Genomic DNA, 20,807 nt, shown 5'->3' on the forward strand with positions numbered 1-20,807 from the left:
AGATCAAGACCAACTAAAGTATTGGCATTTTTTTTTTTATTTGCAGGAAACATTATACTTAAGATGTTAACAATATAATGGATAATCCAATACGTCCAAATCCAATTAACAGTAAAAAGTTTGGAGGTCTTAGTCACATTGCTCGCACATATTTATCATCACCTGCAACAAGTATTCCAAGTGAGCAATATTTTAGTGCAGCAGGAATTGTTTATGATCCTCATCGTAACAGACTTTTGGGGGACAAAGCTGCCAAGTTACTCTTTTTGAAGTATAATTTACCATTACTAAATTTCAATTATGACTTATAATTTTTTTAAGTTCCTCTAATTGTTATTGTGATTTTTATCCAACAATAACACTGTATGTGTCACGCAGTACTAGTTTACTTGATTAAAAAATTATTTAATTCGAATTTAAAATATTACGAAGATCTAAGTTTTGATTTCTTAATAAAAAGTGATCTTATAACTTTTTATAATATTGATCTCATTAAAAAGCTAGTTGATTTAGTACCTTGTAGTTATATACTATTAGTATGATAACTAACTACGGCAAAGTTTGCAACATAAATGAGCCAAATATTTGATTTTAAGAAATAAAAGAATATCTGTATTGAATTTAATAGTTTTTTATTGCTACCTAATCACCTATTTAAGGCAAAGAGTAAGGCGCACTAGCGACGCCAATTGCTTTAAATTGTTAGCTACTAAACCAGATCTATTTCAAATAATTGTGGACCGTCAGAATCTCGGCAATTGGCGTCGATAGTGCGCCTTACCCTTCGCCTTAAAGAATTTTATCTATAAATTTAAAATTAATAAGGTAAATATATCCTTGAAAGATCCCCCAAAAAGTAACGGATACAGATATCCGGCACATCACTACTCTCGAGATATACTATGAGTTTTTGTTTATGAAACATTCAATAAATTTGCAAATAATAGGAGAGATGGGACAATGGTCAATAGTTATAAATATCAGCTCAACTGCCATTTTAAGGTACAGGATGTACTTTGGCAAGCCTCCGAGACTTGGGGGTCTAATGAATTAATGATACAATCATTCCAGGAAGGGAGACAACTTGGGGCGTAGAGGTTCTATTAATAATTTTTGGGATACCATCACTACATTATCTCCCGCAGTGCTTTCTCCTCTCATGCTTTCTCAGTGAGTCCTTAGTTGCATAAAGGTTAGTACATATTGAGCACATGAACTTCTTCTCCCTAGTGTGTGTAACCTTATGTCTAGTAAGATCAGATTTCGTATAAAAAAGATTCTGACATACGTCACATTCGTGATTCTTTTTCTTCAGATGAACGCAACGCATATGGGTGTTGCGAAGACCGCGTGTTATGAAAGATTTACAACAGATTGAACATTTATGATCCGGTTTTTTCAAGCCGTGTTTCTCAACTAAGTGAGACACTCGCAAGAAGTCTTGATTATATCGCTCATGGCAATAGGGACAAGGGAAGCGAGATTTTCTCTCTAATTTTACGTTGTGCATGGTAATATCGTGGTTGCGCTTGTCAGGACGGGATTTGAAATCAATTCTACACAGTCCACAACGCAGGTTGCGGTGGTATCGAACTATATGTATATTTAAGAATGGTAGACTGGTAAACCCAGCGCCACAAATGTGACAGAAATGTTTTTGGAAATGCTTATTTACGTGAATATTTAATAAACGGAACATATCAAATGTTTCAAAGCAAATTTGGCACTGTAAATCTGGGTTTGCAAGTTTGAAAGGTACTAACAAGTTACCTTTTACTTTAAAGACTGTTCTGTGTTTATCTTTTAAGTGATCGTGCAATTCGTCTATGCTGCAAACATTTTCATCACAGTTTTTACATTTCAAATTTGATATATCAACTTTCAATAATTGGTTTCTCTGTACAATAAGTAACTTCTCGATTTCCTTCAACTTGTGATTAATATCCATGTGCATACTCAAAGAAGTAATATCCGAAAAAGGCTCTTTGCAGCACAGACATCTTAACCTACTTCTGTGCCACTGAAACACAACCATAGTAGAATTTTCTAATAGCATTAAAGAATTTTCCCTCAAAAATGGGGCAGATCCGCGACATTTAAGTTTCTTTAGCCAGCTTTCTTCGGTGTCTTCAAAATTATCTGTAAAAAAATATATATTTAACATTTTCTGACTATAACAACAAATATTAGGAAACAACCTATAATTTTGTACATATCCGGTTTTGCAGCAAGGAAGCTAAAAGGTTTCGGTGGATTGGCGTGCACATCAGCCACTGTGTTGAAAATTTGTCATCGATCCGAGTGATTATTACGTAATACTATGTAAGTGCAAAGTGGAAAATGTTTAAAAAGCGAACATAATACGACGGTAGCATCAAGAAATGTATCCAGTACATCACAAGCTTCAGTGACACACACATTCCTTTAAAAAAGACACAACGATTAAATGAATGTGCCACAGGTTAAAAGCGTTATTCAAAAGTTTGTTAAAACTCGGATGCACAAAATTGCAAGAAGATACTCCTTGCTTTACTCATACAACCAAACAAAACATACTAAATAAACTTACGAATTTATTAAAAAGCGTTTTCATAGCAGGCATTGGACCCCATACACTTTTACATCTGCTAAAATTTATAATAAAATGGATTAGGGTAGACGAGGCGAACCGGATTAATGGGGGAATCGGATCAAAATAAGAAATCCGTTCATATTTTGAATAACGCCCCGAAACCGAACGCAAGTGACTGGCGTCTTACGACCCTCTCCCTCCCCGCACCTCCCGCCATCGGTAGTGTTTAGATTCGACCAGTACATCAGTGTCGCCGCTGCTCGCCAGCGAATCAGGTGTTCGTGTGCGTTACAATTTTGCCGCTCATCTAAGGTAAGTACTAACAATTTCTTCGTGTAATTATATTGAAATTCATATATTATATGGATTGGGAAAGGGTCTATTTTAACCTAAAATAAACATAATATAATAGGTTAATGTGTAAAATACTTATTTCAAAAGTCTTTAGTATGGGGTTATTCGGATCGCGTCATTGGGGGCGAAGTGTCACTTTTTTAAAATGATAATTTTATATTAGAGGTTAATTATGCAATTTTTATTTCATTGTAGATGGTACGCACGTACAAAAGGAAGAACAATGCGGGAGAATGGTCACAAGAAAAAATGACAGAAGCCGCCAATAAAGTCCTGCCCAAAGAACTCACCTTACGTCGGGCTGCAAATATTTACAAATTGCCCTACACAAGCTTACAAAGAAGGGTCTCTTTCTTCAATGGTATAATTAAGACTCGTGGTGGACAGCCAGCCTTAGATGAGTCTGCTGAAAAGATTTTGGCAGATCGTTTACTGCACTTAGGGTTGTGGCTTTGGAATTACACCCAAGACGGTTCGTAAATATGCATTTGAATTCGCAGAACGTCAAAATATTAAACACAATTTTAACAGAGAAGCAGGAATGGCTGGTCAAGACTGGTTTCATCGCTTTATGAAGAGAAATAAGGAGCTAACGATAAGGAAACCAGAAGGATTGTCAAGAGCAAGGATTGACGGCATGAAAAGAGAAAAAGTGGCCGAATTCTTCAAGACTTTGGAGACAGTGGTAGACAAGACCAATTTAAGAGGAAGGCCTGAATGCTTGTACAATGTGGATAAAACGGGGATTCCGCTTAATAATCGGCCACCCACCATTATAGCCCAAAAAGGTGCAAAAGATGTTGTTAGTGTGACAAATGTTGAACGAGGCGAAAATGTAACTGTCTTAGCTTGTATGAATGCGAAGGTCAGTACATTCCTCCATTTGTTCTGTTTAAAGGTATGCGTAAACGAGATGATTTTCTCATTGGCATGCCACCCGGTACTGAAGTTGTTATGACAGAAAAGGGCGGGGTAAATGAAGAAGCATTTCATTTACGGTTGCAACATTTTAATCGCTACCGTACCCAAGGAAAAGTTATTTTAATCTTGGATGGACACGCGTCTGACACGAGCTACTCAGTGGTAGATTTATGTGACTCTTTAGATATTGAGCTTGATCTTCTTCCTCCACACACGTCACATGCACTTCAACCGCTCGATGTAACGTTCTTCAAACCTCTCAAATCATATTATCATCAACAAGCTACACGATGGCAACACGCACATCCAAATCAAGGGATCACAAAAGTAGCTTTCGGAGGAATTTTCAAACAGGTTTGGAATCAGGCTGCAACTGTTGGAAATGCTGTAAAAGGCTTTGAAAAGACTGGAATATTTCCATTAAACACCAATGCGATACCTGACCCAAGTTTATCGGTGATCAAGAGTTTGAGTGATACCCACGAGTACACAACGACTGCAATCACAAAACCAATCCTTAAGTACTCAACCAGTACAGCCAGAACAAGTTAAGAAAACAGTGCCGTTGCCATCCACAAGTTCACAACAATCTGATACTACTACTGGAGTCATGAAAGAAATTCTTCCATCACCTTTCAAGACACCGCCGGCCGCAACTTAGAAATCTCGTTTACCTACAAAACCAATTTTGCATTTGACATCGCCCCAAAGTAAAATAAATCTTCTCGAAAAAGATGTAAAGAAAAAACTTAATAATGATAAAAAAGCTGTGAAAAAAACTGATGACAGAGAAAATGTAAGGCAAAAGAAGAAGAATAAAAGAACACCTGGAATAAAAATCAAAGGTTCATCTGGAAAACAGAGAGATTGGTTTTGTATTTACTGCTCAGAAAAATTCATTCATCCGCCATCAGAGGATTGGATACAGTGCCAAGCCTGCGAAGAATGGTGCCACGAAAAATGTGCTGATATGGGAGGGAAAAAAGGCCCGTATAAATGTGATTTATGTGTTAAGACTAAATATTGATCTCATTATTTCAATTTTGTCAATGATTTTAAAGTTTAAAGTGTTGATTTATGTGTAATACGTTTAATTTTAATTATGTAAGGTACGATCCCATTCGCCCCGTAAAGTGGGGTGATTCGGATATTTCTGTCTTTTAAATTTTTCGTTAATATTTTGAAAAATTAATGAACCATTTAAGTTTTGAAATGTTTATTGAATAGTTGAATTGTTACTGATTACTATTTTGCTAAAAAAGTTACTTAGATTACACATTCATATAATTTTCATCGTCTCAAAAACAAATTGATCCGATTCGCCTCGGTCTACCCTATGTAAAATATTTTTTCCCTAGTCTAAGGCTGGTAGCCTTAGCGCGACGCCGGATCTCATGGAAGTCTCAGAGATTTTCTTTCGGCTCTACCTTCGAGAGCAGAGAGAACTCGTTTGATGCAGACGGCTTCAAGACCGTAATGAGACCGCAAGAATAACTGCGAATCGATGGCTTTTTATCCTCCCCGCCGCCCGCCAAGTTTGCCGTCGGAGCGTAAATTTATTGCCAACAATGTTCTTCTGCACGGCGAGAGCACATGTAAACTCTATCAAGGTAGAGATAAAAACAGTAGCGGACCGGAATAAGCTAACCTCTCTCCTCAGAGTTGTGGGGCTTCCAAGCTTACACCCTTCACTATGGAAGCTAAGGGTTGTTCTTAGGAACATCCCGAAGCCAATCAGCACGACAGATATACTTGCCAACTTTAAGGAGCAAAGATATGCAGCACTCCGGGTTAATCGATTACACAAGGGAGGTAAAAGCCATCTTAGGTTGGTGTAACTCGTTCTATCTTAGCCTTACTAAAACAAAAACAGCATTTTCAATCTTAAGACTAAAGCTACTACTACACGGCATTAAATTAGAGACTCCGCGCAACAATGGCATTTCAGTTTCTCTACCCCCTTTTGCGAGGAGAATCCTCGCTGAATTAAGTGCAACCACGGGCAACTGCCCTTCACAGAATTTCTCCAGAGCAACCCGCAGGCAGTCACGCATTTGTGAACACGCACCTAATTAGCGCCACATTCCACAACATGAGACTCAACCAAATGCAAAGAAAACCTCTTGGATAAATTATGAATGGCATTGGTTATGCTAGTGGGACGTCCAACCATTGCCAGCTCATAAGTGTCACACGTAGCATACCACCAACGATGTCATTATAAGTCAGTAGGTATGAAATGGGTGCTACGCTTTTTTCAACCTTCTATGGAGCAGGGTGTTTTTCCCTTTCGCGTATCCTAGTGTTTGGGCACTGTTATTTTTAAAGCATGAAGTACCGATCAGTTAATGCAGATGAACCGAACTTGGGTTGTGGCAAGAAGCTAGTTCAAATAAAAGATATGACTGCTATAATAGAAACCAAAGAAGAGAGAGAGAATAATATAATAATTTGAAGCAAACACTACGCATCAAGTTCAGACCTGGATGCTCATATACAGGATATTACAGCATCGCCTACTTTTGCACAAGACATGCCGATCACTAGAAGCTAAGGTCAATAAATATAAGATTGTTGAGATATAGATGAGACATCTCGGCAATGCTGACAAAAAAGAACAAAATAAATAATCTGGGGTCTGCTTTGGTGATCTAGATCTATTTAGAATGGCTAAAAGACCCCAAAATATAATAACAATCTCATCGCAAATAAACGAAATTTACCATATCTTTCACTCCTGGATAGTGTAAGGCGAACAGTGGTAGGGTGTGTTAATTGTACAAGGATTTTAGTTTAATAAGAAGAGAACCTGTTGTGTAGTTTGTTATGTTAGGATTATCTACTGTTAATAGAATAGATAAGGAATGAGTCATGTAACGACCGCTACCTGGCAATCAAGTTAGGAAGTGCGAAGTAATAGCGCAAGAGGCGGTGCATGGTCGGAGGCTCACCTAAATTAATTCATAAAGGAATGATGATAACAGATGAGGTTTACGTGCCTACTATCTGGAACTCCATTCTGTTCATGTTCACTATTGATCACAAAAACCTTTCCTTTACCAAACTGCCTAAATCTTTGACATGAATCGGTTCATAAATAAAACACAATGGAGTTTTATTTGAATTTATTTTATCACATTGTAACTGTATAAGCTAAGATTGCAAATACGTTTTCAATATTTTTTACTCTGTAAACATTGGTCTAATAAATTTAGCTGTATCTTCACAAAACACGTCCACTGTTAAACATGCCATGTTATCATTTTGAGATTACTGAAGTCCTCATTGTCTACTAACTGTTTGTTAATAATTATATAATAAGTAATAATAATATAATACAATATATAAAACTTTTTCTGGAACTGGAACTTATTTGAAGTTTAACGTCAACACTTGCAATTGATTGCGGATATTATTTTTATACCATTTCTAAATACTCACTAAATGTACTGTAAAAAACTCAGTGCCGCTATAACATATTATTTTAAGCCCTTTAATAAATAACGCGGCTCACAACATAAGATATTACAACAACATTAAACAAATTGGTTAGGGAACCGACAAAAACTGACTACAAAATCAAAATTTTGACAAGAAATACAAAAAGAACGACGAGTTAACGAATACACAAGTACAGAAACAGGTAATTTCAAAATTAAACAAATAATCTCGTACAATGTAGATTTAATTTCTCTGTGGACTGCTTTAGAAGCCAGCTGAGCCGGTTATAATGGATTCATAGACAATGGAACGCTATTTGAAAAAGATATCGCGGTATAAAACAATCAATCGATTAAAGAAAAAATTGTCGATAGACTAATGACATCTCTGCTCCTTTTTCGCCATCAGTATTTCACGAATTACTTGGTAGCCACAAAATCTTTTAAATATTACTTATACATTCTTCGACTTACAATTAATTATTATTAATAACCAAATTAATCCAAAATAGGAGATTCGCTGGCATAATTTTAATCACTAGTTTTATACTGCCAGTGTGGGTGCCATTGTTTAATGTGTTTACTATAATCGTTTCTACAATTAAACCCACTTCCACATTCACACGTAAACCTCCAAACTGGGCCATGAACTGGGCGGGGGTATCGTCAATGAATTTCTCTCACGGACCTTGGTTGACGCAACCCCTACTCCCAGCATCTGTCCGATGCTGGGTTTGGCGAATGGTTTAGAGGAATATCAATACAGCGACCCTCTAAGCAAGGCCAGTGGACTATCCTTCTCGAGGTTGCCGCCCGTTTATTGGCCAAGTGCCTCCATAGAGTCATCAAATAATTTACACTAAGGTAATTGGCAGAACAGAAACCTCTGGCCGCCCTCCCCCAACCTACCCACACAATCCTTTCCTCCTTCACCTCACCTCGCGTGATCGAGAGGTCGAGGGCTCACTAACATCAGTGAGTAAGGAAATGCGATCACCCACGTGTTTGTGCCGTGCGTGGATACCCGTAAGGAGGGAGTAAGGAATCCTGGTGGTTGAGCGGATAGCGGTCGGTCAGTTACCTGCTTGAAGCAACACGCCTCTTTGGCCCTGATCTTCCTCTTAAACGGGCGGTCGGGGACTAGCCATTCTCGATCAATCGGCTGTGGCTTCCCGTCAGAGGGCTGCCGGCGAGTGACCCAAATCCATGTGGGTGCCTATGGCCCGGTCGCGGATGTTGAGGTGAGCGCGGGAGGCTCTCTTCCTCACGTATGCGGCTTCTACATTACTCGGCCGTCAGTCATCAGGTATTCACGGTGAGGGTTACTATATCCTCGCAGTAGTCCTGGCGGACATGTACATCAAGGTGCATGACGTCCCCTACTGAGGCTCCAAGGCGGGTGGGGCACTGACGAGGATGAATCTTAATAAATCTCTACCCATGGACCAAAAGAGAAACGTCGACCATAACAAACGAGCTGCTCCCTCGGGAGCGCTTAGCCAATCCGTCCAGACCACGGCTGCTCCCACAGCGCCGAAAGAGTCTTCCTCGCTGGATCTTTCCACCCTAAAGGAAGCCATACCGGCAACTACCTTCACGGACGATGCCTGGACGCTACCCATCAGGAAGGGAGATGCCAAGCCTACATACAAGGCACCTAGCAGGACCGCACGAAACCGCGCGCGAGCCGAGGCTAGGAAAGCAAGAATAAAAGCCGCTAAAAGCAACCCCCCCAAACCCAAAGAGGTTCAGGTAGACAGCGCTACTGGAGATAGAGGCGAGCCCGCAGGCCAGCCGACTATCGAACCAGTAGCAAGCGGTAGTAAGCCCCAAAAAAGGCCACGAGGGAAACGCGCTGGCCGAAACGTTCAGGAGAGGGCGGAAGCTCGTGCTGCTTCCGGGCAAGGTCCACACCTACCCAAGGGCAGCAAAAGAGCTCGCCCGGATGACACTCTGTCACCCCGCGAGGACGTTAAACGTACGCGAACGAACCCGCGGCCCACTCCCAAAAAGGGCTCCGTAAATTACGCCGACATGTGTAAATCTAACGATTTACTAGTCGCGATCATGCATGAGCCCTTCAGGGACATAAAAGCCGAGCAAGCCCAGGCGATACAGTCGGCAATAGAGGGTGCGATAGACGCAGAAGTCTGCGCCGCCACCTCTTCCACTGATCCCTTCAGGCTGCCCAGCTTCAGAGGCAGAGCCAACCATGGTGAGGGTACTCTCAAGCTTTGGTGCGAGGACACTTACACCGTGGAATGGCTTAAGAAGACTGTCTCCAAGATGACTTCACCACTTCCACACACCAGACTCGTGGTCAAACGCCAAGCCGACATCCCTAGGAAAGTCAAGGCGACCATGATCATCCCGAGGTTTTCCAAGGACGAAAATCTTAGCATGCTGCAGACCAGATTCGCCGGGCAGAATCCGTGGTACAACGTCCGCACTTGGAGCTTGTACCACATCCCAGAACCGGACGAAAGTGGTAGGGTGCGCATAGTCCTTGGGATACCTGAGGCAGATGTAGCTGAGCTCAAGAAGCGAGATCGCAGGGTCTCGTACAAATGCGGCTCAGTGTACGTAAATTTCCCCGAAGAGGAGGGTAAAGGCAGCGAAGCACCGAAACCAAACCCGGACGTGGCAGCGCAGCCGAAAATACCAACCTCGACCGCTCCTGAGGCGGCGCCCGACAACCGCATGGATGTCGTGCCGGAAGGAGGGCAGCAGCCCTCAGGTGCAGCCCCTGATGCTACACATGAGAAGAGGACCGATGGTGTCTCTATGACCGCCACTTGTAAAGAGGTTCGGACTCCCATAGAGACCAAATCGCGCTCCATAGACTGGTGGCAGCAAGGGGCCGGGGAAGTGGATCAGACAAAGGAGTTGGAGGACAGTCTACTGCACAGCGATGGCAGCCCAGACCGATCCACCTCAACTCCTTAAAGTCATACAAATCAACCTCCAGCACAGCTACACCGCGACGGCTAACCTGCGACGTTTGCTGGAGGGAAACACCGAGACCATAGCCCTAATCCAGGAGCCGTGGATTAGGAAAGGCAATATATGTGGTCTCAACAACATCGGAGGCAAACTTTTTACTGCTACCGAAGGTAAACCACGTTCATGTATTTATACTCCACGACATGTAACGACCACCATCATAAATGAGCTATGTTCCAGAGATCTAACCGCTGTGAAGCTCCAGGCAGATGACCGCCTAGGCCTATCAGACGTGGTCGTAGCGTCGGTCTATTTGCCGGGGGAAGAGGAGGTACCAACACCGGAGCTCACCGCGCTAGTCAGCTACTGCGAGACAGAGAGGCTGGAACTAATCATCTCCGCTGACTCCAACGCACATCACACCATCTGGGGCAGCCAAAAGACCAATAAAAGAGGTGAGGACTTACTTACGTACCTTTTCTCAACTAACCTTAATATACTTAACAGGGGCTCCGAGCCTACCTACGTTACGGCGCGAGCCCAAACTATAATCGACCTAACACTGGCAACCGACCATGTCTCTTCTCTCGTCAATGACTGGCACGTGTCAGACGAACCTTCATGCTCGGATCACAGATGGATTAGGTTCAACCTTCGCTTAAACACCAAACCTGCCCTGCCAAGGCGGAACCCGCGCAAAACGGACCGCACCAAATACGACAGATTGGTGAGAAATGAGCTTATGGCCATTTCCCTACCAGACGATTATAACGGTACCGCAGGTATAGAAACTCATGTAACTAACATAACTCAAACACTTATCAACAGCTATGAACAGACGTGTCCTCTTACTTCGACAAAGCCCAACTCAATCGACAAAAGTGTGTGGTGGGGTCCAGAGTTAGACAGGCTGCGCTGCAAAGTAAGGAAGCTGTTCAACAGAGCCAAAAATACTCGGGCACCAGACGACTGGGATGCATATAAACAGGCCCAATATCGTTTCAAGAGGCGCATCCGCGAAAGGAAGAGAGAAAGCTGGAGACGCTTCTGTACTAACATTGAATCCACAAACCAAGCGGCTAAAGTAAAAAACATCCTTTCACGCGACCCAGAGCGTAATCTGGGTTGCTTGAAAAAATCTGACGGCACATACACCAAATCCGACCCCGAGACCTGCGAACTACTCCTGCAAACTCACTTCCCTGGATGCCGCATCACAAACAACCAGACGTGGGAGGAAGTGGCATCGCAGAGCAACACACCGGATCAAACGGATTGGACCACAGCTCACAGGGTGGTAGACAAAGACAAGGTAATGTGGGCAATTAACAGCTTTCTTCCATTTAAATCAGGAGGCCTGGACGGGATCTTCCCCGGACTGCTACAATGGAGCGGTATGGGGCCGCTAGTAGCGCATTTAACTGCAATCTATAGGGCATGCCTGGCCTACAAATACATACCGCTCCAGTGGAGGGAGGTAAAAGTGGTATTTATCCCTAAGCCCGGCAAAAGTGATTACACAAATCCCAAATCGTACAGGCCAATCAGTCTCACATCATTTTTGTTGAAGACTCTAGAGAGACTCTGCGATAGGGATATTAGGGAAAATGCCCTCATACAAAAACCGCTACATGACAACCAACACGCCTATACTCAGGGCAGATCAACCGAATCCGCACTCTATTGCGTAACATCTCTCGCATTGAAAGGATTATCACGTAAACAATCAACCTTAGGTGCTTTTATTGATATCGAAGGCGCCTTCGACAAAACCCCTTTCACTAGCATAGGCCGAGCGCTAGCCGCTCATGATGTAGATCCTACAATTGCCGGGTGGATAGACAGCATGTTGAGGCATAGGGCGATACGATTTACTGTGAACACCAGTACTAGATGTGTGGTGGCAACGGGCTGCCCACAAGGAGGGGTACTCTCGCCGCTACTCTGGAACCTTGTGGTAGATGAGCTCATCACAAGGCTAAACAAAAAGAAACTGTACACAGTGGGCTATGCTGACGACCTCGCCATTCTAATAACAGGACCAGTCGAGAACGTCTTATGTAGCCTCATGAGATCTGCTTTTAAGATTTTGGAAGAATGGTGCGCGCAACACAAACTCACAGCTAATCCGTCAAAGACGGAACTAATACTATTCACTAACAAACGCAGCCTTGGTAATCTAACATTACCAAAGCTGTTCAACACCGAACTAAGCCTTACTAAAGAAGTTAAATACCTGGGGGTTATACTGGATAGTAAGTTGCTTTGGAACAAACACCTTGAAAACAAGCTGGAAAAAGCATGCATCATCTTTTGGCAGTGCAGAAGACTCATAGGCAGAACCTGGGGTCTTGCTCCAAAGATAAGCAGATGGCTCTATACAGCAGTCATCAGACCAATTATCTCCTACGGAGCAATAGCGTGGTGGCCCAGGACAGAGCTTGTGACAGTGCAAACCAAGCTGCAGCGTTTCCAGCGGCTGGCCTGCACAGCCATAACAGGATGCATGCGCACCACGCCTTCCTCGGCCCTTGAAACTATTCTAGGGCTAACACCACTCGACATACACCTTCAACAAGAAGCGACAATGGCGACTCTACGTCTAAAGCTGTTGGGTGTATGGAAGAATGAAGACGGCCTAACAGATAAGCTCTGGAATAGGGTAACAAAGGATTATCCACTCTGTGAGGCACCATGTGATAAGATAACTAAAACAAATACCTTCCATAAAAACTATCACATACAGCTATATGAGAAAGATGCTGACCAGTCAGGTGTAAACGAACTAAGAATTTACACAGACGGCTCGAAAATGGCTACTGGAACTGGTGCCGGCATATTCTCACAGGAACTAAACATACACATTTCCATACCCTTGGGCACACACAGCTCCATCTTCCAATGTGAGTGCGTAGCCATCAAGGAAGCCGCCAGCGCTATATTAAGAAGAAAGGTACATGGCCACAACATCAGATTTCTTTCTGACAGTATGGCGGTACTAACAGCGCTGAAGGGTACCACACACAACTCAGCACTAATACACGAATGTCACCAAACCCTGGAGCAAGTTGCCTCTTATAACCAGGTAACTCTGCAATGGATCAAGGGACATAGTGGTTCGTTGGGTAATGATGCAGCGGATGAGCTTGCAAGGCGGGCATCGGCAAATACAGTGTCTGGTCCATTGCCACTTCTGCCACTGCCCTTCAGCCAAATGCGCTCATGGATACGCTCTCTCACCAACGACCTACACAACACCCGATGGATGAATGTCTCAAGCTGTAGACAGTCGAAGGTGGCGATACCTGCACTATCGCCCAAACTGACACGTAGACTTATGAGCCTCAACAGACATGACATCCGTATAATGGTGGGCACCCTAACGGGTCACACATCACTAAACAAACACCTTTTCACAATCGGCGTAACGGACAGCCCTAAGTGCAGAGGTTGTCTGACCGAAGACGAAACGGTCGCTCACGTAATCCTGGAATGCGCGGGGGTGGCCAACCAACGGGCAAAAACCTTAACCAATACAAGGTCGCTCCAAGAAGTCTGTGAACACCCCAGGAATGTTCTGAACTTCTGGAAGGAGCTGGGCTGGTTGGAGTAACCGGCCATTACTGCACGCAAAATGGACCCATGCTAGTGGTTTAATTGCGGAAACAGGAGCCCTATACCTATACCTGGGCCATGAACTCTCATGTGTTGTCGCAACGTTCTTTCATGCATATACGCCTTTTGACAAACACTACAAGAAAAGTTCCTTTCGCCCGTATGGCCTCTCATGTGCATTGTTAATAGTGATTTAGTGCCAAAACACTTTCTGCAGACATCACACTGTATTTTCTGTGTATGGTGCTTAGTTGTATGCTCCGTCAAAGCCCGTCGCGTTGGCAAAATAGCTTTACACAATTGACAATCAAATGTAAATGTAATACCATGCACTTCTCTTAAATGTGTCATTTTTCTATAATGCTCGGCAAATCGTTCCAGACAGTGAGGACACTTTAAAGGCTTTACTCTCTTTAAATTTGTCATATCATGTTTCTTAAACACATGATACCTCAACTTTAATTTGGTTGAGAACACCTGATCACATTTACCACATTTGTGGACCCCATCCTGGTGGACGACTCTGTGGTTAGTGAGACGTTGGTGCGAAATAAAACCAAGACCGCAGGTTTCACAAACAACACTAAAATGAACATTCATATGTCTGTTTAAGAGGAAAAACGAGTTGAACATCTTTGAACATTTATGACACGACAATAAACCGTCATTTGGTGTGAGATTGTAAGCCATTAAGCCATTCCCAGCAGTATTAAACTCTTTTCCATGTACTTCAGACAAATGCTTACGCATTTCATCCAATTCTGTATATCTTTGCGCGCAAAGCTTACACTTGAGATTAGAAATGTCTACTTTGATCACCCGTTTACCTTTCCTTAAATATTGTTTTAATAGACTAGACCGATCAGGTGTCGCATGCAAATCTGTATGTTGTAAAACAGATGTTACTTCAGGAAATACTTCTGAACAATAAAAACATTTAAAGTTAGCTTGTTGATAGAAAAACGGTTTCAATGTCGTATTTTCTAGAAAAGTAGCTGCATTTAATCTTTCATATACTGTCATTTGCCAAATGCTTGTACGGGGCGACGATAATTGAGGCGCGAGCTCAACTGAAAATAAAATACTTCTTTAAGTGATATCTTCAAAGGAAAAATCCCACAAGCGTGCAACTACGTAAAAACCTAAGAAGCAGGTCTACTATAAGAATTATAAGCATTTCATGCTGTATCTGACCTGTTACTGGATTGGTTTAAAAGTACCTACACTAGTTGTAAAATTATATGTATGTTAAGATTCACGTAGATCGGCCGAACTCGAGAGAAATACCGAAGTTTATTAAAATTGTAAAGGGACGCAAAGCAATTGGTATCAACAGTATAACCTTCAAAGCAATTAAGAAGTAAGTAGCAGTTTACGTAAAAATATGAATTTATTGTAGACTATCCATTTCTAGACGGAATAAACAAATTTATATTAATACTGCTGGGAGCAAGGCCTACGCAGATGTCGGATTGTTTGCGGTAAGTCGAACGTGGAGTCCTAGACACCACACACCATCGCTCGGTTACAACTTTGTTCGATCGTATTAAAAGCTAAATTAATGCGTGCCCGCCTGAATATACGAGGGCGGTCCGAGCCTCACCACCCGATAGCACCACTATCGCAAGAGCAAATTTTTATATTTCATTGCCTTGTACATTCTCGTAGACTACTGTAAAAATTTCATGCGATTCGAACGCGTAGTTTTGTTTTGACCGCGTGTGGAAGCGAGCGTGTCCACAGATTTTAGAAAAATGGAAAAAGAGCAATATTGGTGGGTGATTGGATTCTTATTTTTGGAAGGGAAATCGCGCAGCGAAATCAAAGAGCGCTTGGGTGCTCTATGATTTCGCTGCGCTATATGGTGACTCTTCTCCTTCGATGGCGACTGTCAAAATTGGTTTAGCGAGTTTCAACGTGTTCAAACGTCGGTTTTTGATGAGCCACGCCCAGGTGCCCCCACGGCTACCACGGAGGATAACGTAGCAAAAATCCACGATCTCGTATTGGCAGAAAGCCGCGAAGAAGCCGTCGTTGAAGGTGCGCGAGATAGCTGAGACACTAGGCATCTCGAAAGACCGCGTGGGTCATATCCTGCATGCAGAATTGTGCCGCGTTTGCTCACTACGGACAACAAGCGCAACCGTGAGACCACTTCAGAGCAGTTTTTGACGATGTTTAAGCGCAATCCGAAGAACTTTCTACATTGTTGCGTGACCGTCGACGAAACATGGATACACTGTTATTTGAGGAACATAGAGGTAGCTCTCCTGATCTTGTAACTCTTTCTACCATCTCGACCTTAAACGAACATAATAATAAATCTATCCATCAGATTCCTTCCGCAAATTTATGTAGCTTGTGTAATTTAAGAGATCATAATAAAATGCAGAGTGAATCCATTATTCATGATCTACAAGTGGAAGTCCAGTCGTTAAAAGACTGTTTACTGTCAATGACAGAAAAATATGAGGATTCCCGACGACAGATAGATGAATGTAGTGCGGTAATGGATGGTTTATTGACTGATTTAAAAGAAAATGAACAAAAATTATTATCTCTCATGAATTATTACAATGAATGTGATAATAATCGGATGGCAGTAAACCTTCCACGATCTGATACCTCTAAAGTAACTATACAGACCCAGACTGTGAAATTTAACAATGATCTCAAAGACAGTAGTAAGTCCATAATGTATAGTGATGAAATAGGTAAAAATATGGGCCGAATTTTACTACAAACTTGTGGTGAACGGGTTACAAATTATTGTTTGTCTGGTGCGAATTTTACTCAAATAATGGAAAAAATAGTCAATAGTAGTTACAGTCCCAACACTAAGTTAATAATTTTTATTGGGAGAAGAGGAAATGCTAATATGCAGACATTAATTAAATATTTTAATAGTTTGACTAAATTACATGTAAAAAAAATTATCATATGTACATTTCCCTACAGCAATTTGTTGCCCGAGACAGAAAATATGTGTAGATATAAACTTAATATGAAATTACATACATTGACATGCTATGAGGAAAAAATTGAATTATTAGACGTCAATATATTTAATAAATATTATGTTGTTAGTAAAAATTATTATTTGACTGATGGTACATACTACCTTCCTAGTTTTTACAAACGACAGATAGCCATTTCGCTATCCAATTATATTAGTATTACAGCCAAAAACTTGGCTAACCAAACTGCTTTTATTGAGCACTCTCCTGTGGCCAAAAACAAGACATTAGATATTATTCCATGTCATTTAAATTACATGCCAGGACAATAGAGGAAGTCTCTAGCATTGCGAAGCCAAAGAATAAACTGTAAAAATGTTAAATATATTAACTTGGTACATCAAAATATCCAAGGAATTAAAAGCAAAATACTAGAACTGGAACTATTTTTGAACTCAAATAACATAGACATTATGTGCATTACTGAACATTTTCTAAAAAGTCATGAGGTCATGTTTAATCTTAGTAATCATCAAGTTGGTAGTTCTTTCTGCAGAGTGGGGGCCGAATGTGGTGGTTCATTAATATTAATTAATAAACAAATACACTCTAAGGAGCGCTTGGATATTGTTAATCTCTCTGTAGAAAGACACATTGAAATAGCCTGTGTAGAGTTGAAGCAGTTCATAGTTATATGCGTATATAGCCCGCCTTCTGCTTCATTTGACATTTTTCAAAAAATTATGGAAGAAATTTTACATAAAATATCAAATTCAAATAAAAATATTATAACATGTGGTGACTTTAATGTAAATATATTAGAAAATAATTCAGATACTACCAAAATAATTAATTTATTTCAATCTTTTGGCTTGATGCCTCAATTTATGGAGCCTACTCGGATAACTGCCACTTCGGCCAAATGTATAGATAATATTTATGCAAATGCTAATATTATAAATAAGAAATTAATTTGTAACCTTCCGTTAAGGCACTTTAATTCGCATAATTTATTGCATTGTAAACAGTTTGGTTTTACTAGGGGTAGTTCAACCATTGACGCTAGTGTCGAGTTGATATCACACATTTTTGATGCTTGGGAAGAATCTTACGATGCTCTGGGCGTTTTCTGTGATTTGTCCAGGGCATTTGACTGTGTACACCATGACACATTGATCAGGAAACTACACCACTATGGTATTAGGGATGTTGCTTTAGATTTTCTCTCTTCCTATTTGAGTGATAGAGTCCAAAAAGTCGACGTGAATGGAAAGCGTTCCCCAGGATCAGCAGCTAATTTAGGTGTGCCACAAGGCTCAATACTTGGACCATTTTTATTCTTAGTATACATAAATGATCTACCGCATTTTGTGAGGGACGATCATGAGGTTGTGTTATTTGCAGATGACACGTCACTTTTATTTAAACTTAAGCGACAACAAAACGTTTTCGACGATGTAAACAATGCAATCTTGAAGGTAGTAAAGTGGTTTTATATTAATAATCTTCTACTTAATGAGAATAAAACAAAGTGTATTAGATTTATACTACCAAATGTGAAACAAGTAAAAGCTAATATTATTATTAAAAACGAAGAAATAGCTCTCGTGGACAGCACTGTATTTCTAGGTATAACCCTCGATAATAAGCTTCAGTGGGGCCCTCATATTAATACATTGTCGAAGAAGCTCAGTTCTGCAGCATACGCAGTTAAAAAGATCCGTCTCTATACAGATGTAGCCACAGCTAGACTAGTCTATTTCAGCTACTTTCACAGCATTATGTCTTATGGTATACTGCTGTGGGGAAGTGCTGCAGATATTAACATCATCTTTGTGCTTCAGAAGAGGGCTGTACGTGCAATTTACAATATGGGTCCCAAAGAATCACTCCGTGAAAAATTTAAAGAGATAAGTATAATGACCGTCACTTGTCAATATATTTATGAAAATCTGATGTATGTGCACAGGAATATTAACTTGTTTAAGAAAAATAGCGATTGTCATAAGTTTAATACTAGGAATAAAGATAAGCTTGCTGTTACCACTACCAGGCTCCATAAAGTTGATAAATCATTTAAAGGGCAATGTATACGCTGCTATAACAAACTCCCAAGTGATATGCTTAATCTGACAATAAACAAATTTAAAAATTCAATTAAAGGGAAACTTTATAAAAAAGCTTACTATAAAATATCGGATTACTTAGATGATAAAAATGCTTGGGAATGAACATGCTCTAACTCTGTCTTAATAAAACAAAATATATATTATAATTTTCTAGAGTATAAGTATATGTATTATTTTTACAAACTACATTATGTAGCTCTTATTATTATAAGAAACCTTAAATTGACGATTCAAAATGATCAAATATGATCTCAATGAATAAAGATATTTTGACTTTGACTTTGACTTTGACTGGTACACACAAAAGACCAAGGAACAGTCGAAACAGTGGATTTTACCCGGCGAACGTGCTCCGAAAAAGGCGAAGACTGTCCTATCGGCCGGAAAGGTGATGGTCACCGTTTTCTGGGATTCAAAACGTGTCATCTACATCGACTTCCTGGAGAAGGGTAAAACGATGACAGGGCTGTGCAGACCTCCAGAAAATGTATTTTTCAGACGGGTTAAAGAATTTGGAACATCGCTGGGTCAAGTTTATCGACCGTAAAGGAGATTATGTTGAGAAATAAATCACCACTTTCCAAAATTTTCGTTTTTCATTAGTAGGCTAAGTACTTATCGGACACCCCTCGTTTATGATAATGATTTCATCGATTCTTAAGTCTAATGGTCATTCAGAAAAGTGACTGAAAATAAAATGGATGAAATAACTGACATTAGAGTTTCTGTCCAAGGATGTTTCAGCAAATGCTCACTTTACAAGTAACAGACCAAAATGACATAAGACAGAATGTCCGCATCAAGCAAGAAAGACTAGTCTTAATAAGCTTTATTCTAAGCCTTTGCCTATCAATAAGACTAAGGAAAAGAGTTTTCTGGGAGTTGTGTGAAAAAAGGGTTATCCCGAAGAAAACGACGGGAGGTTTTCATCCCTCCCTGACACAGATGGACCTGATCGATTGCCAGAACCCGAGTTGAAGAAGATTCTTCGGAAGATTAATAACTGACGACTAAAAATAGACGACAAGAAAACGACAGAAACTAAGAAAAAATGTATTATTATTTCGGTGTCGGCTGATGCAAAGCTATCTACATTGTTGACGTTATTTAATATTTTGCCACGCTTTAGTCCTAAAACACTGGATAAACAACAAATACTAGAAAACGAATGGAGAAATTTTATTTATTGCAACACAAATAAAAGACATACAGGCTGTAATCGAAAAAGCTGATATATTTTGGCACTAACACACAGTAACTATACTATGTATTATTTGGAAATGTTTTATTTTTCAGATTTTAGAGCTAAAGGATACAGATGGAAATAGCAAATTCAAGGAAATTTCGAAATTCATGATGGGTGTGCTTTCGCTGACGTATTCAAATGCCGAGTACGAGCGCATTTTCTGCCAAGTCAATGATATCAAAAAGAAACAAGCTTCCAACCAAAACAATAAGGGAATCTTTTCACACAGCAATCATTTAAAATAAATGGCAAAAACTGTGTGGACTCAGGCCAACTATAGACATGTTGTCAATAAAGAATAAATCCATTTATTAAAAAGACACTGTCGTTCTAGGGGAGTCTGATTCAGAACAATATTGAGTTCCACATTAAAGTTCAATATTTTTTTTAATAATTAAAAAATAGATATTTTCAGATTTGATTGGTTCATAATGTTGTTTTTTCCTTTGAAAAATTACACGGTACACTTTATCAAATTCTTCGTTTTTTTTTCTAGGAACACCGTATTTTTATCCTTGCATCAAATGACGGTAGCTTTCAATTTATATTTAGAGGACACTGCCTGTTACCGACCACCCCTAGCCGCCCGTCTGTAGCCTGTACTCTTACGCACACGGCACTAGGCAGGTT

General features: G+C 40.6%; 1 protein-coding gene across 2 annotated transcripts in view; it reads right to left on the bottom strand.

The window, feature by feature from the left end:
• Positions 1 to 615: 615 nt before the first annotated feature.
• Positions 616 to 20,807, bottom strand: part of LOC126973524 (gastrula zinc finger protein XlCGF57.1-like) — a 56,970-nt gene continuing 36,778 nt past the window's right edge. Inside the window, exons 5-6 of one of the 2 annotated variants that reach the window (XM_050820862.1) lie at positions 13,917 to 14,915; positions 6,958 to 7,925 (exon numbers count right to left, since the gene is read on the bottom strand). In XM_050820862.1, coding sequence (XP_050676819.1) covers positions 7,819 to 7,925; positions 13,917 to 14,915 — 1,106 coding nt within the window. In that variant the 3' untranslated portion in view covers positions 6,958 to 7,818. Of the gene's footprint in view, positions 2,140 to 6,957; positions 7,926 to 13,916; positions 14,916 to 20,807 lie in introns of those variants that run through there. The other variant, XM_050820867.1, reaches the window with a different exon arrangement.

This window comes from Leptidea sinapis, chromosome 29 (assembly GCF_905404315.1).
Source record: "Leptidea sinapis chromosome 29, ilLepSina1.1, whole genome shotgun sequence".
Lineage (NCBI taxonomy): Eukaryota > Metazoa > Arthropoda > Insecta > Lepidoptera > Pieridae > Leptidea > Leptidea sinapis.